A 19592-nucleotide genomic window follows, 5' to 3' on the forward strand; every position below is an offset into this window, starting at 1 on the left:
TTTTTTATGTTCTATTTCTATCTTTCGAAGGTCTGGTTGACTGGTTGTGCTGTTAATTTTTGTTGAACGATTATTTGATTGTTAGTTTGCTTTGGTTCTACTACTGTTTATTGATCATTGATTATTTCAAAGCTCTATGCTGCTTTTTTTGTGTTGTGATTTTAATTTACTAATTATTGATTTTGAATGTCTTGTGATTATTGATTAGTGATGTGTTGTTGACTTGTTATGTTTATTTGACTGTTTTGTGATTTACATGTGCTTGGATCGTGACTACTTTGATGATTTATTGAGTAACACGATGAAGGAGCATTAAAGTGTCAAGTTTAGTTCTAGGTCATTGTGAAATACTTTTGCTTTTTCTGATTTGTTTTGAGTATCCTCAAGTGAATATAGTTTTACTGTGAGAACAAAGACACCTCTATATTTATTAGAATTTTGTGGTATGTTAAGTGGCAAGTTAGAATTAGGTGGCAATAACTTTGAGCATGTAGCTATGGAAGAATGAGGTTCTGAACTTCTAGTTTGTGTTAAATGATATGAATTGTCCAGCTGCTACTTCGAGGAACTTTCATTCCTTTTTTTTGTGAGAAAACCTTCAAACTATTTCTTTGTTGCTTGGACAAATTTAAACCAAAGTTAGAAATGGTTTGATATTTTTTGGTATGTTTTTTGTATGTAATTGCTTTATTGATCTATGTTATCACAACAAACATTTATAGGATGAAGAAAGGATTTTGGTTTCTCTTATAGCAAACTTTGAAAACAAAAGCTTCAGTTCATTAAAATATTTGAGTTTGTACTTTATTTAAAGACCTTAAAATTTTGGATGATGATATTTTATGTAGTGCTTTAAATTTAGAAGATATTTTAAATTAAAGTTTATATTATATTATAATTATGTTTTAGAATATTTATTTATAATTTATTTATTATTTTAGTATAAAATAGTTTTTTTTGTTGCACTATAATTGAACCAGTTAGACTACTAAACCAGTAAATTAGTGACTAGAACGGTTTGATGACCGGTTTGATTTTCAAAATTTTATAGTGGCTCAAAAATGCAATTTTTTACTAGTTTAATAGTTGATGACGTGACGAGGTTATGGATGATGCATTGCCTGTGCAGTAGAGGTGCCTGTTTCACTAAATTTTCGAAAAAATTCTGCCTTTAAAAAGAAAAGTTCCATTACATATACATTATAAAAAAATCACAAAAAGAAACTTTTCGTCACTAATCTATGTGGACAAACGTAGAATTCTTAAACCCCTTTTCAATCTCTACAGCGTTGATACACACTTTGTAAAAATTAAAAGGTGACTACAAATAATTTAAGTGTATTGGACTTTAAAATATTTTACTTTAATCATTGATCTCTATGTATACATTTTATAATTAAAATCAGTGACTAAAATTATTAAAATACTTTAACCATTAATCTCTATTATACATTTTATAAGTGAGACGAATGGCTAAAACAATTGAAATATATAGAACAATAGAATATTTAAAATGTTTCAAATAATATAAAGAAAAATAATTAAGAATTTTAACTTATCATCCTAATTCTTTTAAATTTTTAAATTGAGAAATATTTGAATGTTTTAATTTTTTGATATTTTAAATCAATATATATTTAAATTTTTATTTTTTAAATATTAGATAAATAATTAAAAAGATAAATTAAAACTCTTAATCATAACTCTAAAACAAATATTAGTATTTTAGCATTCAATGAGCTGTACTATCGGAGAAGCCAAACGACGAACCAACCACCATGATCTTGGGATCAATCATATAGAATACAGAATACTTTACAAAGTCAAAATATTCGGAACTGTACATCACATTATCTTGGCATAAACTATGTGAAGAAATGATATGTATTTAACAAATAAAATGATATGAAATAGGAAAAGTATACGTTATCAAGAGAGAGTCTGCCAACTATTACCAATACGTGATAAATTAGGATTAAACCATGATTAACTTAGATGTGGCTTTATTTAGTAGATGGGCTTCATGTCCAGCTCAACTCAAGTTGGCAGATTTTGGCAGATAAAAAGTTGGTAACGTAGCACTACTGTATGAAATAATATAGTTATTATAAAGTGCTTGTTATGGTAGTTATGAATTATGATTATAGTAACTATGGTAGATATACAGTTTTGGCACTAAACTTTTCACACTTGTTGCTATTATACGTGTTTAATTAATAAAAGAATAATACGCGTCTATTAATCTTCTAGTATATATAAAGTAAACACATAATATATAGTATTGGTATTACGCTTCAAGTAAATATACCATTGAATAATATTTTTTGGGTCAAGTTATAACTTTAGGTTTGTGTAATTTTTTTGTTCATTGATGGATTCATAGTTTATATTTTCTATATAGATCATCTTTAAAAAAAGAAATAATTTAGGGAGCAAACACTTTTATTAAAATTTGGTCGGTACTTAACTAATAAAAGAGAAGCGAGTAATTCTATATCATTGGATGAAATTTCACACCATTAAAAATACTAATAATAACTAATTAATGACTACAAATTAAATCACAAAATTTATTGGCATCCTAGCACTCCTCCTAAAAAAATTTATATATGACTAAAATGGCACTCGTTATAATTTTTATATATTTGAAAATGAATATAATATATTTTCTTTTAAAATATAACTAAGAGTTGTTTAACTATATGCTTTTTGATATTCAATTTTGTGAAACTTGATATTATCATAGATTATTACAATTAACAAATTAAATCAATTAACAAAATTACAGTTCATCACATTCGTAAATATAACACAACATCAAACATACAAAGCAACGACGTATTATTTCCACCAAATATGAATCAGCACACTCAGCATACACATTTGATAGCAAAATCTAAAGATAAGTACATACAGATGGAGAATAATTACAAAAGATATGTTTGGAAGAGTATAAAATGTCACAAGACACAACTATACAGAGGAAGAAGCAGGTGACGCGCTACGTGCTCAGCTCTCATCAGTGGTTGGAGCCGCCGCCGTACTAGGCGTAGGCGTACCTTCCCTATCCTCTATCTCAAAACACAACGCAGCCAAGCGGAGAATAAACAGACAGCCCAGAACTACAAAGAGAGCAATGAAACCTACGAAGGCGCCGTCACCATGCCGGAAAATATCTTGATGTGGGTTGACAATGGAAGCACCAATGGTATAGGATATCGCAAGAAGACAGAAGGAGAGGCACATCAATACTGACAAAAAAAACGTGGGAACTCCGGAATCGAGAGGAATACCGCTTATAAGCCATATACAGGAAAGTACAGAGGTAAAGAAAGAGATATTGTTGGTCCAAAGGAACACATAGTATTTACCTTTGTCTGCAAAAGCAAAAACAGATTGTCCAGGACATGCTTGATCATTCCCCTTGGGTGTTGGACACTTGATGAATCCCTTGTCACCGTTTTGGACAACTCCACCCGGTGGATTTAGACCAATTTGGAAGGTCATAGTTGCAATCACAGACGCTACCATGGCCAGGTTCCCTCTAATCTCCTTCAACCATTCCCCACCCTGAATAGTCGCCAGCCATTTAATACGATCTTTAAACGTTCTGATACTCCTCTGTGCCATTAATTAATTGATTATATTGATTACTAGTTGTGTACTTTAAATTGTGTATTAACTATCAACCTAGAGAGCTGGCCTATATATAGCGACGTTAGCGATCAGCATGTCTAATTAATTAAAGTACGAGGAACTGTTGCCAGTAAGGCAGCATGTTGGGTGTGTTAATTTCTTTCCAAGGATGACAGACTTTTTTGGTCTTTTTTTATTCGGGTAGATCAAGGATTATGTCTGACTTACGAGACCTTAATCATTGCTTAATGATGATGATATGATACTTAAATAAGGTGGGTACTCCCATGAAGATATTATAATTGTCTTCATGTGATGATTTTTCTTTTTGACCATTGGATGATGGATTGTAGGGTTAGATTTTGATATGTTATAAAAGTGTTGCTTTTATTTGAAGTGTGGCCAAATCAATAAATCACACTTTTATACAAATCATCTTCATAAAAAGATGTTTTTTGCATCTTCATTTGAGTAGCTCCCCTTAAATATATCTGTTGATTAAATTATCCGTTAATAAACAATATAATTTATATATTAAAATCATAATCAGTTATTAATGTATGTATTACTTAATTTATTTTTAATATATAATTTATATTTTAATATATATTTTAAATTAATGACTAATTTTAATAATTATGTAACATAATTATATATTAATTAATAAAATAAAATATATTTTTTATTGTTAAAGTAATAAAAATGTTTTAAAGATCATTTTAATAATTAATTTATCTTAATTTTGTCTCTAATATTTTAAATATGGATCCAACTATACTCTATTATATTTTTATTATTTTTTATTTTTACTTTAAAAAAAACTAGAATAATGATCATCATATGCCCATTTTCCCTTCGCTATTTATCAACTTTCGTGTTATTACAGTATTCCTTGACACGTCTATGCAAAAAATATTACATTTAGTTTGTTGCTTGTCCAGCATAATACACCTACATTAGATAATTGGTCTACCACCGGAAAGAAGGAAGAATGAATTTATTATGGGTCTCGCCACAAAAATTTCTAGTGTGTCCAGCTCGGTTGCTGAGGCTGAAAGATCTGATTCCACGCACCAACCAAGCCTGAAGAGAGAACTTCTTTGGTGACAAAGTGACAATTTCATAGGCCGAAGAAGAGAAGGCCTTTTATTATCTCAATCAAGGTCTATTACGCTAGCAGGGGAAATACCCTTATAACCGTAATTAATATATTTTTGAAGGTGAATTCTACCGTACCCTCTCTAAAATAAAAGATAAATTATTCCTTATAATATATACGGTGATTATTGATAATTATCTTCCTATCAGAATTTTAAGATTCATGTTATCTTCTCTTTTCTTTTCAATTGACGCTATGTTTCTCTTTATACTTGATAATAATGTTATTTTTATCATCCCGGCTAAATACACTACTTTTTCTTCTTTAATTTTAAAATTCTAATTCCTTTTAAATCAAATCACCATTTCTAATCAATTAAGTTAGGATTTTGAACTTGTTCTTACGTTTTTAATCTCCAATTTCAACGAGCAAAACTATCAAATTTTTAGCTCTCTTCTTTTTAAGATTTTTTTCGTATTAAAAGATATTACGTTGGAAGAGAAGCAAGGTATGGGTTTGTATGACAAATATGAATTTGCACCATAAATAAAATTTTTGTAAGTAATTAATGGCATGAATAATAAAATAATTAATTAATATTTGAGGCAAATGTAAATATTAAAATACTTATTTTATTTTGTCTTATTGTTATCTGAATAATAATTTAATATTTTTTGTGACAATATAATAGTTTAATATGCTCCCTCATTAATTTTCTTTTTTAAATTAGGGAAGAGGTATATTTGTTGGAGATGATAAAAATAACACTGTTATTAAATTTTAAGAGAAACATAAAGAAAAGAGAAGATAACGTGAATCTTAAAATTTTAATAAAAAAATGATTTATCAATAATTACAGTATATGTCACAAAAAATAATTTATCTTTTATTTTAGAGAGGGTACGGTAGAAGAGTTCACCATTTTTAAAACATATCGGTAAATAAACTAGTTTTATCCAACGACGAGGGTAGTTCTAGAATAAAAAAGGTTGGAATCTTGAAAAAAAACAAGGTAGGTTATAAGTAACCTTTCTTTTGCATTTGTATTTTATATTTGAGCTCCTAACATTTTCCAAAAACAATTATTATAAAGGACAGCCTAGCTACTATATAAATATTTTGCCACCTACTCCAATAAAAATATAAAAAACATATTTATAATATCAAAAACATCTTATAAAAATTTTTATTTAACAACACTTTAAAAATATAATTTATGAAAAAAATAATAATTTAAAAAAATAATAACATTGTTAGATAAAAATAATATTTTTATAATATACTAAAATCAAATTTTATAATTTATTATTTAATAACTAAAAAAATATCTTCACGTAAAATTAATTATAAAAACTTTATTAGAATATTCATTAAATATTTCGATAAATATGGATAAAATAAAAAAAAATTGTACCCAAATTTCCAAATGTAATTTATGCATCTAAACTTAATAAATGCATCAATAACTATTTTCACCGTTTAAATTAATAACTTTAATAGATATTATATGAAAATCATAATTATATTATATATGTTAAAAATTAATTATTAAATTTATTATTTATATAGAATATATATTAAAATATAAAATATACATAAAAGCATTTATATACAAATTAAATATATATTAACTGGTTTGATGATTAATTTTGTGTTTTCTTAATAGTTTTGCAAAAATAATTCAACCATTAATCAAATGGTTCCGGCTTTCATAAAAATAATTGCATTGTTATAATAAAAAAAATGACAACAATAATAAACTAAAAGAAAATACTAACCTTCACTCTTTTTGTTAGACTAATATATACTTTTGAAGTTTTGTCTTATTCTGTTTGTATTAAATGACAATGTTTAATTTAATAATTCAACACATTATTGATATAAATTTTTCTTCTAACAACTATTAGTACTTATAATCAATTAGAGTTGATCGAGTAATAAGCTTACTTGTCTGTTTAAATAGGTATTGTAAGTTTAAATTTTGCTTTATGCATGTAACAATCTATTAGTCAGCGACAGACTTTTAAATGGAATTCTAATCTATGACAAATTAGTCTTTAACCTATTAAACTAAAAGATACCATAAACAACAAAAAAAATTATTAATACTTATAAATCACTAAGACGAAATACGATATAAAAGACACAAGCATACTAATTTTAATTTTTTATCCAACGAGAGCGAGAGTAGTTTTAGAATAAATAAAATTTGGAATCATGAAAAGAACAAGAAAGGTAAGTGACCTTTCTTTTGCATTTGTATTTTATGTCTGAGCTCCTAACATTTTTCAAAAATAATTATTATAAAGGACAGCAGCCTTGCTACTATATAAATATTTTTACACTTATTCTAATAAAAATATCAAAAATATTTTTTTTATAAAAATTTTTGTTTAACAACACTTTAAAAGTATAATTTATAGGAAAAAATAATAGTTTAAAAAAAATAATAACATTTTAGATAAAAGTAATATTTTTATAATATACTAAAATCAAATTTTACTATTTACTATTTAATGACTAAAAGAAAACATCTTCATATATAGATAATTATAGAGAATCTTTATTAGAATATTCATCAAGTATTTCGATAAACATGGACAAAATTCGGAAAAAAAATTGTACCCAGATTTTCAAATGTAATTTATGCATCTAAACCTAATAAATGCATCAATAACTATTTTCAACGTTTAAATTAATAACTTTGATAGATATTATAAGCAAATTATAATTATATTATATGGACACTAAAAATTAATTATTAAATTTATTATTTATATTAAATATATATTAAAATATAAAATATATATTAACTGATTTAATAATTAATTTTTTTGTTACGTAGCAGTTTTGCAAAAATAATTCAACCATTAATCAAATGGTTCCGGATTTCATAAAAATAGTTGCATTGTTATAATAAACAAATGACAACAATAATAAACTAAAAGAAAATAGTCAAAATACTAACCTTCACTCTTTTTGTTAGACTAATGTATAGTTTTGAAGTTTTGTCTTATTCTGTCTGTATTAAATGACAATGTTTAATTTAATAATTTAACATATTATTGATACAAATTTCTTTTCTAACAACTTTAATTAAAAATAAATATAAAGATTGAAAGGTTAATTTAAAATTTTAATTTTTTATATTTGAGTAAAGTATCGTTTTTGTATCCGATGTTTGGGATAAGTCCTATTTGTGTCCCTAACGTTTAAATCGTCCTATTTGTATCACTAACGTTTATAAAAGTGATTCACTGTTATCCTACTATCAATTATACTAACAAATCAGATTATATTTTTCAATTATTTTCACTTGGATGCATTCATTCTCAATTAGGTCTCATTTGGATGTGTTCGATTTTAATATTATACCCACTATTTGTGTTTAGATTCAATTATGTCCTTAGAAAAGTGAATTATGTAAATGTTGTAGGAATTAGTTTCAACTTTTGATGAGCCATTTTTGGAGTGGATCATCGATTCTATCCCAGACATTTGTATTCTAACTTCAAGAAGAGATTTTTAAAACTCAAACTAAAGCGTTCATGATGTGTAATTGACGGCAGGATAACATTGAATCACTTTTACAAACGTTAGGGATACAAATAGGACGATTTAAACGTTAGGGACACAAATAGAATTTACCCCAAACGTTGGGGACAAAAACGATACTTTACTCTTTATATTTTTATTTTTTAGAAGTATTGAAGAGATTAAAATTTTAATTCTAATTTTTTACCATTAAACATAATATTGAGACGAAAAGATTGAGATTGAGAGACAGATACTAAGAGATAGAGATTGAAATAAATTTTAGTATTCTGTTTGGTACAAAATGGGAGACAAAAATTGAAACAAGAATGAAATTCTAATTTAATTTGCACAAAGGGTAAAATTGAAATTAATTAATTGAAATGATGGTATTTTAGGTATAAAATGTTATTAAAGTTTCAGTTTTCATCTCTAAAAATTTTAGTCTCTTGTGTCATACTTTTTGAAGGTACTGAAATATTGAAATTTTAGAGACAGAGACAAAAATTTTAGTACTAGTCTCTGAACCAACAAACATGATACTAAGTCTCAGTCTCTCAGTCTCTATCTCAGTACCTCAAAACAAATGCTATCTTAATATCTATAAAGTACTAATACAGAATACAATATGATACAAAATACACAAATATACTAATTTAATTTTTTTATAAGATATAAGAACAGTATATATTAAAAATATAAAATAATTTTTAGATACATTATAAAAATATTTTAATATTTTATTAATATTAACATATAAATTAATATTTTAACTATTTTTAATATTTTTTAATTATAAAAAGTATTTAGAATGAATTTTTAATAAATATAATTTATATTATTTCTAAACCTATTTAAAAAAAAGTTAAAAATAAAATTAGACATGTTGACACGTAATGATATTTAAGTGTATTTAAGTGTGTAGAAAAATATTTTTTATTTTTTATTAAAATATAATTAGACGTAAAAGACATGTATATCATCGAATGAGTATCATACTATCATATCCAAAAAAATGTGTTGGACCGCAGACACAGCAACTCACTGAAAATGTTTGTGCTTCGTTGATTAGTATTATAATTTGCTTGATATTTTTTTGAAAATCTTTTAATAGTTAAATTTCTTTATAAATTAAAATTAATAAAAACAATTTTATCACAAACTTATTATCTTAAAAAAGTTTTATTTTCATCATAATTGTTATTTTCAAAGTTAATAATACAATAATTTACCCTAAATACAAAAATGGAAAAAATCATAATTCAAAATAAAACAATAAAAATAAAATCAAGTAAAATAAACATCAATACCAAAGAAAAGAAAAGAAACATAAACATAAAATAATTTCTAAAATAAATATTAATATGGTGATGTATATTTGATTCAATTTGATTAATTAGAGCCTTCAATATAATTTGAAAATAGTAATACGTTTGATTTTTCATAATCATTAATTATTATCCTGGCTAATTTTTAATGTATATTTTGAACATATAATTTAGCCATGTTCTCAAAACCTTCTTTATTCTTTTAGACATTGTTCTTGTAATTGGACCAATTTGTATATGATAGTTCTCATTTTGTCTCACATAACTCATATCATTCCCTCGCTCCTAAAAAAGTTTCATCCTTGAATTCTAAATTCAAATAAAAAAGAAATGTATCAGAGACATTAGAAGTAAATGATACATTATATTAGGAAATTATTTTAATTTTCTAATTTGTTTCTAGACAATACATATATTAAATGACTTATATAATGGTGATCTTATTTATTGTTATAAATGCTAATCGAATAAGTCATTATTACTTTTGATTTGAAATTAAATGAGAATAAAACCAGATATTATCTTTTGTTCCTTAGATAATTATCTTTTTGAATTTTAGATATATTATCTTCTGGCCTTTAGATACTATTTTATTTGGGCTTAAGGGTTTAATGGGTGACATGCTCTAGACTTACAGAGTTTCAATCCCCAAAATACCAAAGCCGGATTTATTGCTCTTTCCCCATCAAAAGAGTTGTAGTTCAACCACCTGGAAATATAGAAAGGTTTTGGTTGAGGAAGATCGAAAGAACCAAAATCCAAACTCTTCCGATCGTATGATTCATGTTTATAAATTCAGGTACGCTTCTGCATTCAAGTATTTCCTTTCTTAATGATTTAATATAGATAATCTTTGGGCTGAGAAAATTCCAACAACATTATACTCATCTGGAAAGTCAATTTTGTAATCATTGTCATTGATCATTTCTAGTACTTGAAGTAAACCATCTCCTTGAGTCTAACTTGAATTTTCTTTGAGTAGAAAACTTCTCCTTTCTCAAATAAACTCATACTTATTCACCAAGTTCAAAGATAAGTTGTTTACAACCTTTATTCACTCTTTAAGTTGTCAACTTATTTTTCTTTTTAATTAACCCACATGCTTTTAAGTGCATTGCCTTGACCTTTTCAACTTTACTTTTTGTATCTAAGGTGACAAGATTACTCAAAAGTAAAGGTAATAAGCCAAAAAAAATTAATAGATTGAAATCATACACAAATTTAAAAGGATAAAAATCTGTGAAAGAATGAATTATTCTATTATAAGCAAATTCAATAAAATGCAAATAATCTTCCCAAATTTTCAAATTTTTACCAACATCAACAAATAATAAGGTCTCTAATATATGTTCTATTTACTACTTCAGTTTGGCCATCAATTTGTGGAAGACAAGTAGTAAAATATAATAATTTTGTTTCCAATTTACTCCAAAACACTTTCAAAAAATGACTGAAAAATTTTATATCACAATTAGAAAGAGTAGTTTAGGAAACATCATGCAAACACACAACTTCTCTAAAAAATAAACCAACAATGTTTTATTGTATCATCGGTTTTATGACTTAAAATAAAATGAGTCATTTTACTAAACTTGTCTGTCACAACAAAAATGTTATCTATACTTTTTTTAGTTATAGACAAACCAAAAACAGAATTCATAGAAATATCAACCCATGAATGCACAGGAACAAATAATAAAGTATACAAATTATGTGATAATAACTTAGATTTAGTGTGTTTACATATAATACATTTAACACAAATTTTTTTAACATTCCTACATATGTGTGGCAGTAAAAATATTCAAATAACACATCTAAAATTCTATGCACACCAGAATAACTTATTAAACTCTCACTATGTGATTCCAGAACAAGTCCATAGAGAGTATGAGGAGATTATATGCCGTTTGAGCTATAACTCATTAGTGTTAAAAGCTTAAATCTTAACAATTTAAAAATAAGTGTAGTGATCAAAACATACCTCCTAGATAACATATCAGTAACAACATTTTTTTTTACCTTATTTAAAAGCAATCACGTATGAAAAATGTTCCAAAAAATTTTACTCATTTAGCATGTCTTTTGTTAAGTTTATCTTGTCCCTTTAAGTACTTCAAGGATTCACGATCGGTGTAAATCACGAACTTTTAGATAGTGGGTAATGTTGCTAAACTTCCAAAGTTCGAATCAAGGCATACAATTTTTGTCATAAGTTGAATATTTGTATTAAGCTAAATTTAACTTTTCATTAAAATAGACGATGATTCACTCTTCCTGAATCAAAACAACACTTATACCAATCCCATAAGCATCACATTCAATCTCAAAGGTTTTATCAAAGATAGATAAAATAAGAATAGAGATAGAGCACAAAATCTTTTAGAGTATGAAATGCGTAACATCCTATTACACAGAGTTTTACGCTTAAGTCGTAGAACAGAGGTAGTATGGTATTACGGACCTTTAATCATAAAATATTTACATATAATAGTGGGAAGATATAATATACTAGAAGCCTTGAAAAACGGGTAAAACAAAATCGCAAAATAAAAAACACAACGCTCAGGAAACAGAATTACTTGCGTGCTAAGTACTACAAGAAAAAGCGTATTTTTCGACGCAAAAAATCGACGGCTATCTCTCCCGTCGATATTTTTCGACGGCTTGCTGTTGATAGTTTAAAAAAAAGTTCATTAAATATAACCTAATAAAATCGATAGCCTAACCGTCGATTTTTTTATGTTGCATTAAACATTTTTTCACTATCGTCATAGTGTCAACGAACTAGGAAGTGGAAATACTTTTATTCTAAAATCGACGGACGTGACATCTAATTTTATATTTAAAAAATCAACAAAACTCCCGTCGATAAATTTGAGATGATGTGGATTTAATGTATAAAATAAACATAAAACCGTTGCTTTTTTTTCAAATTAAAATCGACAATGATACCATGGATTTTATTGCTAAAAATACCTTTCCCGCGCCCACTTCCCGCCTAAGTCCAGAAACACCATTTTGTTCCCAAATTCCTCACTAACCCTCATTTTATCCTTTTCTTTTCTGCATTTCTCACCAATCTGCCACCAAGTTCAGAAACAACCCTCATTCTCTTCTGCCACCGTCACAGTTGCGCCGCCGTCACTCCGTTTGCTCACGCCGCCTGTCGCTTCACTGCTGCCGCGCCGCCATCGCTTCTTCTCTCTGTTGCAGCCGTGGCTCCTCCTACTTTGGTCCTTTTCCATTCTCTCTCCGTTGATTCGCCTCTGCTCTCAACAATCGTTCCATCGGTCTCGGCAACACCGTAAGTATTCTCTTTTTACTCTCTGCATAAACAGGTTGTGAGGTTTTCGCTTTTCGCTTTGCTTTGCTCGGATTTATATTTTTTCATCTCAATCCGGCAAATTCTTATTTTTGGTGTTCATGGAATCAATAGTAGATTCTTATGTCAATTTGCCGCAATTTTTTATATCAATGTTTACATAGATAATAGATCAATAAAGTAGCTCTGTTCTGTTGTACCGTATTGCAGTAATTTTTTAAGAGCAATTCGTTAATCTAAATAATAATTGAGACTAATAATTTTTAGCATAAAAAATAGAAAATTAGTTAGTATTGATTAAATATACTTGTTACAAGATGGTGAAGAAGCAGTTGAAAGCAGATAACATGTTGAGGAGAAAAACCAAGATGAAGAATCTCATCTTCTTCTTATATTCAGTCAGTTGTGTCTTGTGTCTCTAGTTAACTAACCTGTTCTGCAAGTCACCATCACAATCTTACTTTTCTAATGATAAATGATGAAAAAAATGTTAAGGGAACAAGATATCTACCTGTGCTGCTTCTAGAATTCTTTATATGACTTTATTATTACCCCAAAACTTGTACATTACATACCATGGTACCTTTTAATTCATACCATGGTACCTTTTAATTTCATACAGACGGATTGCTTAGTGCATCAAACTAAGTTGTTACAAATTTATCCGATCAAATAACAGGAATTAGAACACCAACCACATAGGACTAAGAATATATATAACTCATAGTAGTAATTAGTAATGTTTTTCTTGTCAAGTCATTCTCCCTTATTTGGCTGTAAATGGAGCAACTCAGGCAATAGTATGACAGGATAGATAAGTAGAAAGGGAACTTAGCCCTCTATTTATAACTTCAGCAAATTCTCCTTTTAAGAAAACCAAGCGGGCCAAAGGTTGATGAGTCTACATTTATTTGTCTACAACCAAAATCATATCACCTTAAACAAAGGCTACAATTGATTATAGTCTGTATTAGAAAATCACAGAACTCTACCTTATGAAATTCTTAATTAGTTTCAAAATGCAGAAATTTAGATTGTTAATTGTTTAAAGGCACTTCCTCAAAAGATGTGTAACATAATGGGACCGTTTTAGCCATTTGACCTTTGATGTTACTAAGATATGCATGGAATCTTGAGCTAGCCTAGTTGGTTGCTGCCAACTGACAATATTTTAATTTCTTGTTTCACAGCTTTGTGAATTGTGAGTTACGATCAGTTATTATAGTTCACAGAGGTGAGGGCTTTTGCTTGCAGAGCAGACAACTTACAATCAAATTTAGGTAGAAAAATCATTTCACATGAATTTTATGTGTGTGCATTTTGCAGTATTATTGGATCATGTATTGTGGGTGAATTTATTTTCTATTCTTTATTCAATCTATTAACCGGAATTCATATAAAATTGCAGGCTCTTATGAAAAATTCAACTAATGCCATGAAGGAATCAAGGGTCCCTGAGATTTTACATTTGGTGAGTTATCTGCGATATATAATTTAGACAGACATAGTCATCTTGATTGTTCTAATTTAACATATTGAAAGTTATTGGTGAGTTATCTGCGATATGTAATGTTATATTTGACAAATGAAAAATCTTACTTCTCCTGGGTTAGCACATTGGAGTTATTTAGTTCATGTAGTTGACTATACTTATTCGAAAAAAGGATTTTTTTAAATTCTTTTATGAATGCCAAAACTAGTTATGCATTTTCATGAATTTATATGATTTTACAGCATATTTAACATATGGTGTAAGTTGCCATAGGTTCAAATAATGAAAAGACTGAGGCATCCAAATGTTGTTCTCTTCATGGAAGCAGTTACTCGACCTCCGAATCTTTCTATTGTTACTGAATTTCTTCTCAGGTAACTTAAGATTCCTTATTTCCTGAGATTCATATGAGACTGTGGATTGCAAATAGATCTTAGTATATGGTACAGAATAGTGCTATGCAGGACAAAAAGATTACTTCTAAATGAACATCTAAAATATGTGAGGTATGCTGTTAATAACTCAAATGTCAATTGAGAAGTAATAAGCAAAAATAAGAAAAAAAAATTCAGTTATTATTTGGTTAATTTAGACACAATTTACCTTACTATATATTGTGTTGGAAGGATTACTGTTAATATTTGATTAATGTTGTTCTGGAAGGATTACTTTTAATGACTCTGAAGTCTGAACTGTATATTTCCTCTGCAGAGGAAGCTTGTACAGACTAATTCATCGACCAAACAATCAATTAGATGAGCGAAGGCGGTTGCGAATGGCCCTTGATACTGTAAGATTCTATTTTCTTTTCTTGCAATGTAGTTTCATTAAGTAAATTATTGCCATAATCAGTGAAATTCAGTTGATGTGAGATATATCTCTTGAATCTTCAGGCCCGAGGAATGAACTATTTGCACAACTGCACTCCAGTGATTGTACACCGTGATTTTAAGTCACCAAATCATCATGTTGATAAAAATTGGGTTGTGAAGGTGCCAACTAATTGTCATGATTGAATTTTCTTGATAGCATGCTGAATGCTACCTGTAGAGTATAAGTAGATTATTTAATTACTTTACTTTGAATATTTTGTATTATTAGTGGATTGCAATTTAAACGAATATAAGTCTAAGTTTAGTTATTCATCTTGTCTTGAGTATTTATGTTAGAGGATTATTTATTATTTTGATAAGTTTGTAAACTCATTATCTAATATTTAGTATAAATTTTATTTTTATATTTAAAAGTTTATTTGTCTTGTTAGTTATATTCTATATAAATTTTATTTCTATATTTATTTGCATTAATTGTTTACTATTTTTTAAATAGAAAAAATAATTAAAACATATATATTAAAATCGATGAATGGTTGTCGCTTTTTAATTTTAAAATAGACAAGAAAAATCAAATATAGACAAAGAAATTGTCGGTATCTAAATAATAATATCGACGACAACCGTGTCGATTTTAGTGGATCAAATATCGACGGTAAAGTTGCCGATTTTAGTAAGCATATTATAAACGAAAACATTGTTGATTTTATTGAATCAAATATCGACAAAAGCGGAGTCGATTTTATATAATAATATCAACGGCAACGTTGTCGATTTTAGTGAAAATGTAAGATTTTCAAATGCATATTATAGACAGTAAAGCCGTCGATTTTATTAAATTATTATCGACGGCTAGGCAAGCCGTCGATTTTATTAGAATTTTGAAAAATCAACAAGCTTTATAGCGACCACCTCCGCCGTTCATTTTGCCGTCGAAATTTAATATTATCGACGGCTAAGCCGTCCATTTGGCCGTCGATTTTAACGACGTTTCTTGTAATGAAGAAACCTGAAGGTTATAGATATAAGTAAGCGAAAGAGTGAATAGAGAGCCAAGAATACAACATAACTAGCTCCTGACTCAGCCTGCAAAGTCAAGGCTAGCCGGAGAATATATACATACATATACAGGTATTCCAAAATACTCAAAATACAGAAATAAGACCCTAACTCTCCTTCAACCTCTATGAGGAACAAAATAAACAAGTTTCTTGGAGAGAAAGCTAAGTATATATATATAAATATATATATATATATATATATATATATATATATATATATATATATATATATATATATATATATATATATATATATAGAGCTATACATCAAAATAAACCCAAAGACTACTCCACTTCAGAAGTCCAGATGCCTAGCGATGAGCTTCTCGACCTGCATCTGAAAAATAACAACACAGTATGGAATGAGAACCGGAGGTTCTAAGCATGGTAAAGGTGTCACACACATAATATATAAGGTCTTGGGAATGTCAGAAGCAATCCTAGAACGCCGACACCCAAATTATAAAACTTAAAATCACTAAACAGAAACCGTAAAAGAGATAGGTGTCTAGGGAATTCTAAACTCAACTTAAACTCTATCATAACACCCAACCTGTCCACCTTTCCTCCGTTCCTCCATCACCAGTGGGTTTACAAATACAAACAAACAGAATTTCAAGCACAGGTAGGGGACAAGAAGTGCAAGTAGCAATTATCACAATTATCATAATATATTCAGTTAGGCAATCCCAAGTAAGGCATAGCAAACAAATAAACAAAATGCATATGATGAATGTCTATCCTACTGGTCGTGAGCTCACGTGTCGGTTACTTTGTCAGAACCCGACACATCTGGTAGCTAACCCAGATATTGGTCTCTAGGTTGCGCATCTTCAGGAGGATCATAAACAAGAAGAATGCCTTTCCACCTTCTCCTGGAGGTTTCACGAAGGAGAGTGCCTTTCCACATCGAAAGAGTGTGCCTTTCCACCTTACAACCAGAGAAGAATGTGGGGAAAACAATACGAAGGAGAGTGCCTTTCCATCTTCCCCACATCTACATCACGACAAGAGAGGAAACTTCCGTTCTCAACTTGCCATATCGACCATTTTGGCCACACAGTCATCCCCAAATCTCATCATTTATCATCATCATTTCCTTACATTCGTTCTTTATAACCATAACAACATGTATTCATTTAGCTTTCACATCATTCTCTTATAATTCATCATGTTTACCCTTTTCTTCATCCCCAAGTTACCTCAATTTCCTAGCTTCAACTAGCTACTAGGCTTAGTATTATACTTTATGACTAAAAGGATGAAAATAGAGGTTTAGAAGTCTAAAATCTGGTTTAAAACACAAAAATCCAGTTTTACAGGAAACAGGGGCCACGCGTACGCGTGGGTCATATGTATGCGTAGGTGAGAACATCATGTCACGCGTCATGCGTACGCGTGGTCATGCATGTTGGCTCATCACGCGCACGCATGGGCAACTTGCGCATGTCTGGATCAAAATTCCAAGCCACACGTATGCGTGGATGTACATTTTTCCAAAAAAAAAAACAGATTACCCAGAAAGCTGTTGTATCCACCTGCATGTTACATAATTCACACCTAAACTTCTGACGTTCATAACTTTTTCTACAAAATTCCATTTTTCACAAAATTTATACCGTTCAAAAGCTTGCAAAACCATCTTTGAGTTGAAACAAATTCCACCTCCAACCAAAATTTAAGGATCCATTTATGAACCGCCGAAGTTCAGCTGAAAACCAAGTTTTTCAAAGACTTCAAAACCTCATTTTCTTTTCAAAACTCATTCCCACTCAATCTAACATATTCATAACCATCAATATACTTACCCTCAACAATCTTCACAATTCTACCATTTCTCCATTCAACAATATCATACTCTAACCTCTCAATTCATCAATAGGATATCGTTTTGTCTATATATATATATATATATATATATATATATATATATATATATATATATATATATATATATATATATGAATAGCATCATCAATCCAAGTTTCATAATTCATCCAACAAGCACCAAATTCATCATCTATTCATCATTCACATCATATTCTTACCAATTATAACACCAAGGCTTCCATCACTTTTCTTTAGTCAATCACACACCAATACATACATAAACTCTTTATCAATAACTCATTACTCTAGTCATAATAATCACCATCGAACCACTACAATACATATTCGTTCACCTTCTTCACTTTGCAAGCACCAATAATTCTTTAATTAGCATTTCAAGTTCAGCAATAATAATTTAAACCAAAATCCAACATTTATCATCAAACACTAATCAATTTTACATGTTTGTACATTCATCCCTATCTTATAGTCCACTAGCCTAAGTCTTCATAGAACATTATATATTAAATACGTGAAACTTAAACCATACCTTGGCCAATTTTCACGTATTTGCCAAGACCACCCACTAGGCAAGATTGCAAGCCTCAACACCAAAAATTCAGCAACTAGTTTTCAACTCCAAGCTTCCAACATCCGTATATACAACACATATATACCCAAAATTCAATACCCAAAGCACCAAATTAATGAATTAACTAGAGTTCTAGGATTCTCAGCTTACCAACGGGAAATTGGGATATGACCCGACAAGTCTACCAAGTTAATTTGATCCTAAACACTGAAATTATACAAAATCTCAACACAAAAGTCCAAGAAATTCGAAATTAGAAATGAAAAAATTAAGGAAGAAAACGTAACTTTCTTACCTTAAAATATTATGGGTTTTGTAGAGCTCGACACCGCGAACGCGTGGCCGCAAACGGCTTGTCAATCGGAGTTTCGGATTGAAAGTTACGTGAAATTGAAATTTGAATTGAATTTGGGGTTAGGGTTTGATGGTTTCCCCTTCCCTTCAGCGTGTTCTTCAACTTGCTGGGGAAAGAAGAGCTGTGTCTTGTCTTATATACTTGGGCCTTGGGCCCAATACGGGCCTTATTCAACTGATTTGGTCCGTTCGGCTTAATCTTGGGCAAAATTTTTTGAAATTAGTGTTAAAATTCTCGTTTTAATGAGCTCTATCCTATTTTAATATAAAATTTATATTTCTAATTTATTTTATTAAAATTTAATTCATTAATTAATTATTCGCTAATTTCACGGGGTTTACAAAATGTAATTTCTTGTTCTTTTTTCCATTTAAACCCAATATCCTTTCTTATAATCTATGTGAGATGCGCTATAAAAGTAGAAAAATTTTTCCAAATTTTTTTTGTAAAACCTAGCTAAATAATGAAAACTTCTTACCTCATAAAATTTTTTAAGCATTGACCATT

At 28.8% G+C, this 19592-nt stretch overlaps 2 protein-coding genes across 3 annotated transcripts; one reads left to right on the forward strand and one right to left on the reverse strand.

Annotated features, from left to right (window-relative positions):
• Positions 1–2799: 2799 nt before the first annotated feature.
• LOC130962142 (uncharacterized) lies at positions 2800–3656 on the reverse strand. Its single transcript, XM_057888244.1, has 2 exons — positions 3372–3656; positions 2800–3176 (listed from the first exon to the last, which is right to left on the reverse strand). The coding sequence occupies exons 1-2, from the start codon at positions 3628–3630 to the stop codon at positions 3010–3012; spliced, it is 426 nt and encodes a 141-aa protein (XP_057744227.1). The 5' UTR covers positions 3631–3656; the 3' UTR covers positions 2800–3009.
• A 9046-nt stretch (positions 3657–12702) lies between these two features.
• LOC130959642 (probable serine/threonine-protein kinase SIS8) lies at positions 12703–15579 on the forward strand. 2 transcript variants are annotated; one of them, XM_057885310.1, is made up of 6 exons: positions 12865–12904; positions 14113–14202; positions 14331–14393; positions 14688–14788; positions 15126–15204; positions 15308–15579. In XM_057885310.1, the coding sequence occupies exons 3-6, from the start codon at positions 14337–14339 to the stop codon at positions 15428–15430; spliced, it is 360 nt and encodes a 119-aa protein (XP_057741293.1). In that variant the 5' UTR covers positions 12865–12904; positions 14113–14202; positions 14331–14336; the 3' UTR covers positions 15431–15579. The 2 variants fall into 2 exon arrangements, with proteins under 2 accessions (XP_057741292.1, XP_057741293.1); XM_057885309.1 differs by lacking the exon at positions 14113–14202 and having other exon boundaries at positions 12703–12904.
• Positions 15580–19592: the final 4013 nt, after the last annotated feature.

Source organism: Arachis stenosperma, chromosome 2 (genome assembly GCF_014773155.1).
Source record: "Arachis stenosperma cultivar V10309 chromosome 2, arast.V10309.gnm1.PFL2, whole genome shotgun sequence".
Classification (NCBI taxonomy): Eukaryota; Viridiplantae; Streptophyta; class Magnoliopsida; order Fabales; family Fabaceae; genus Arachis; species Arachis stenosperma.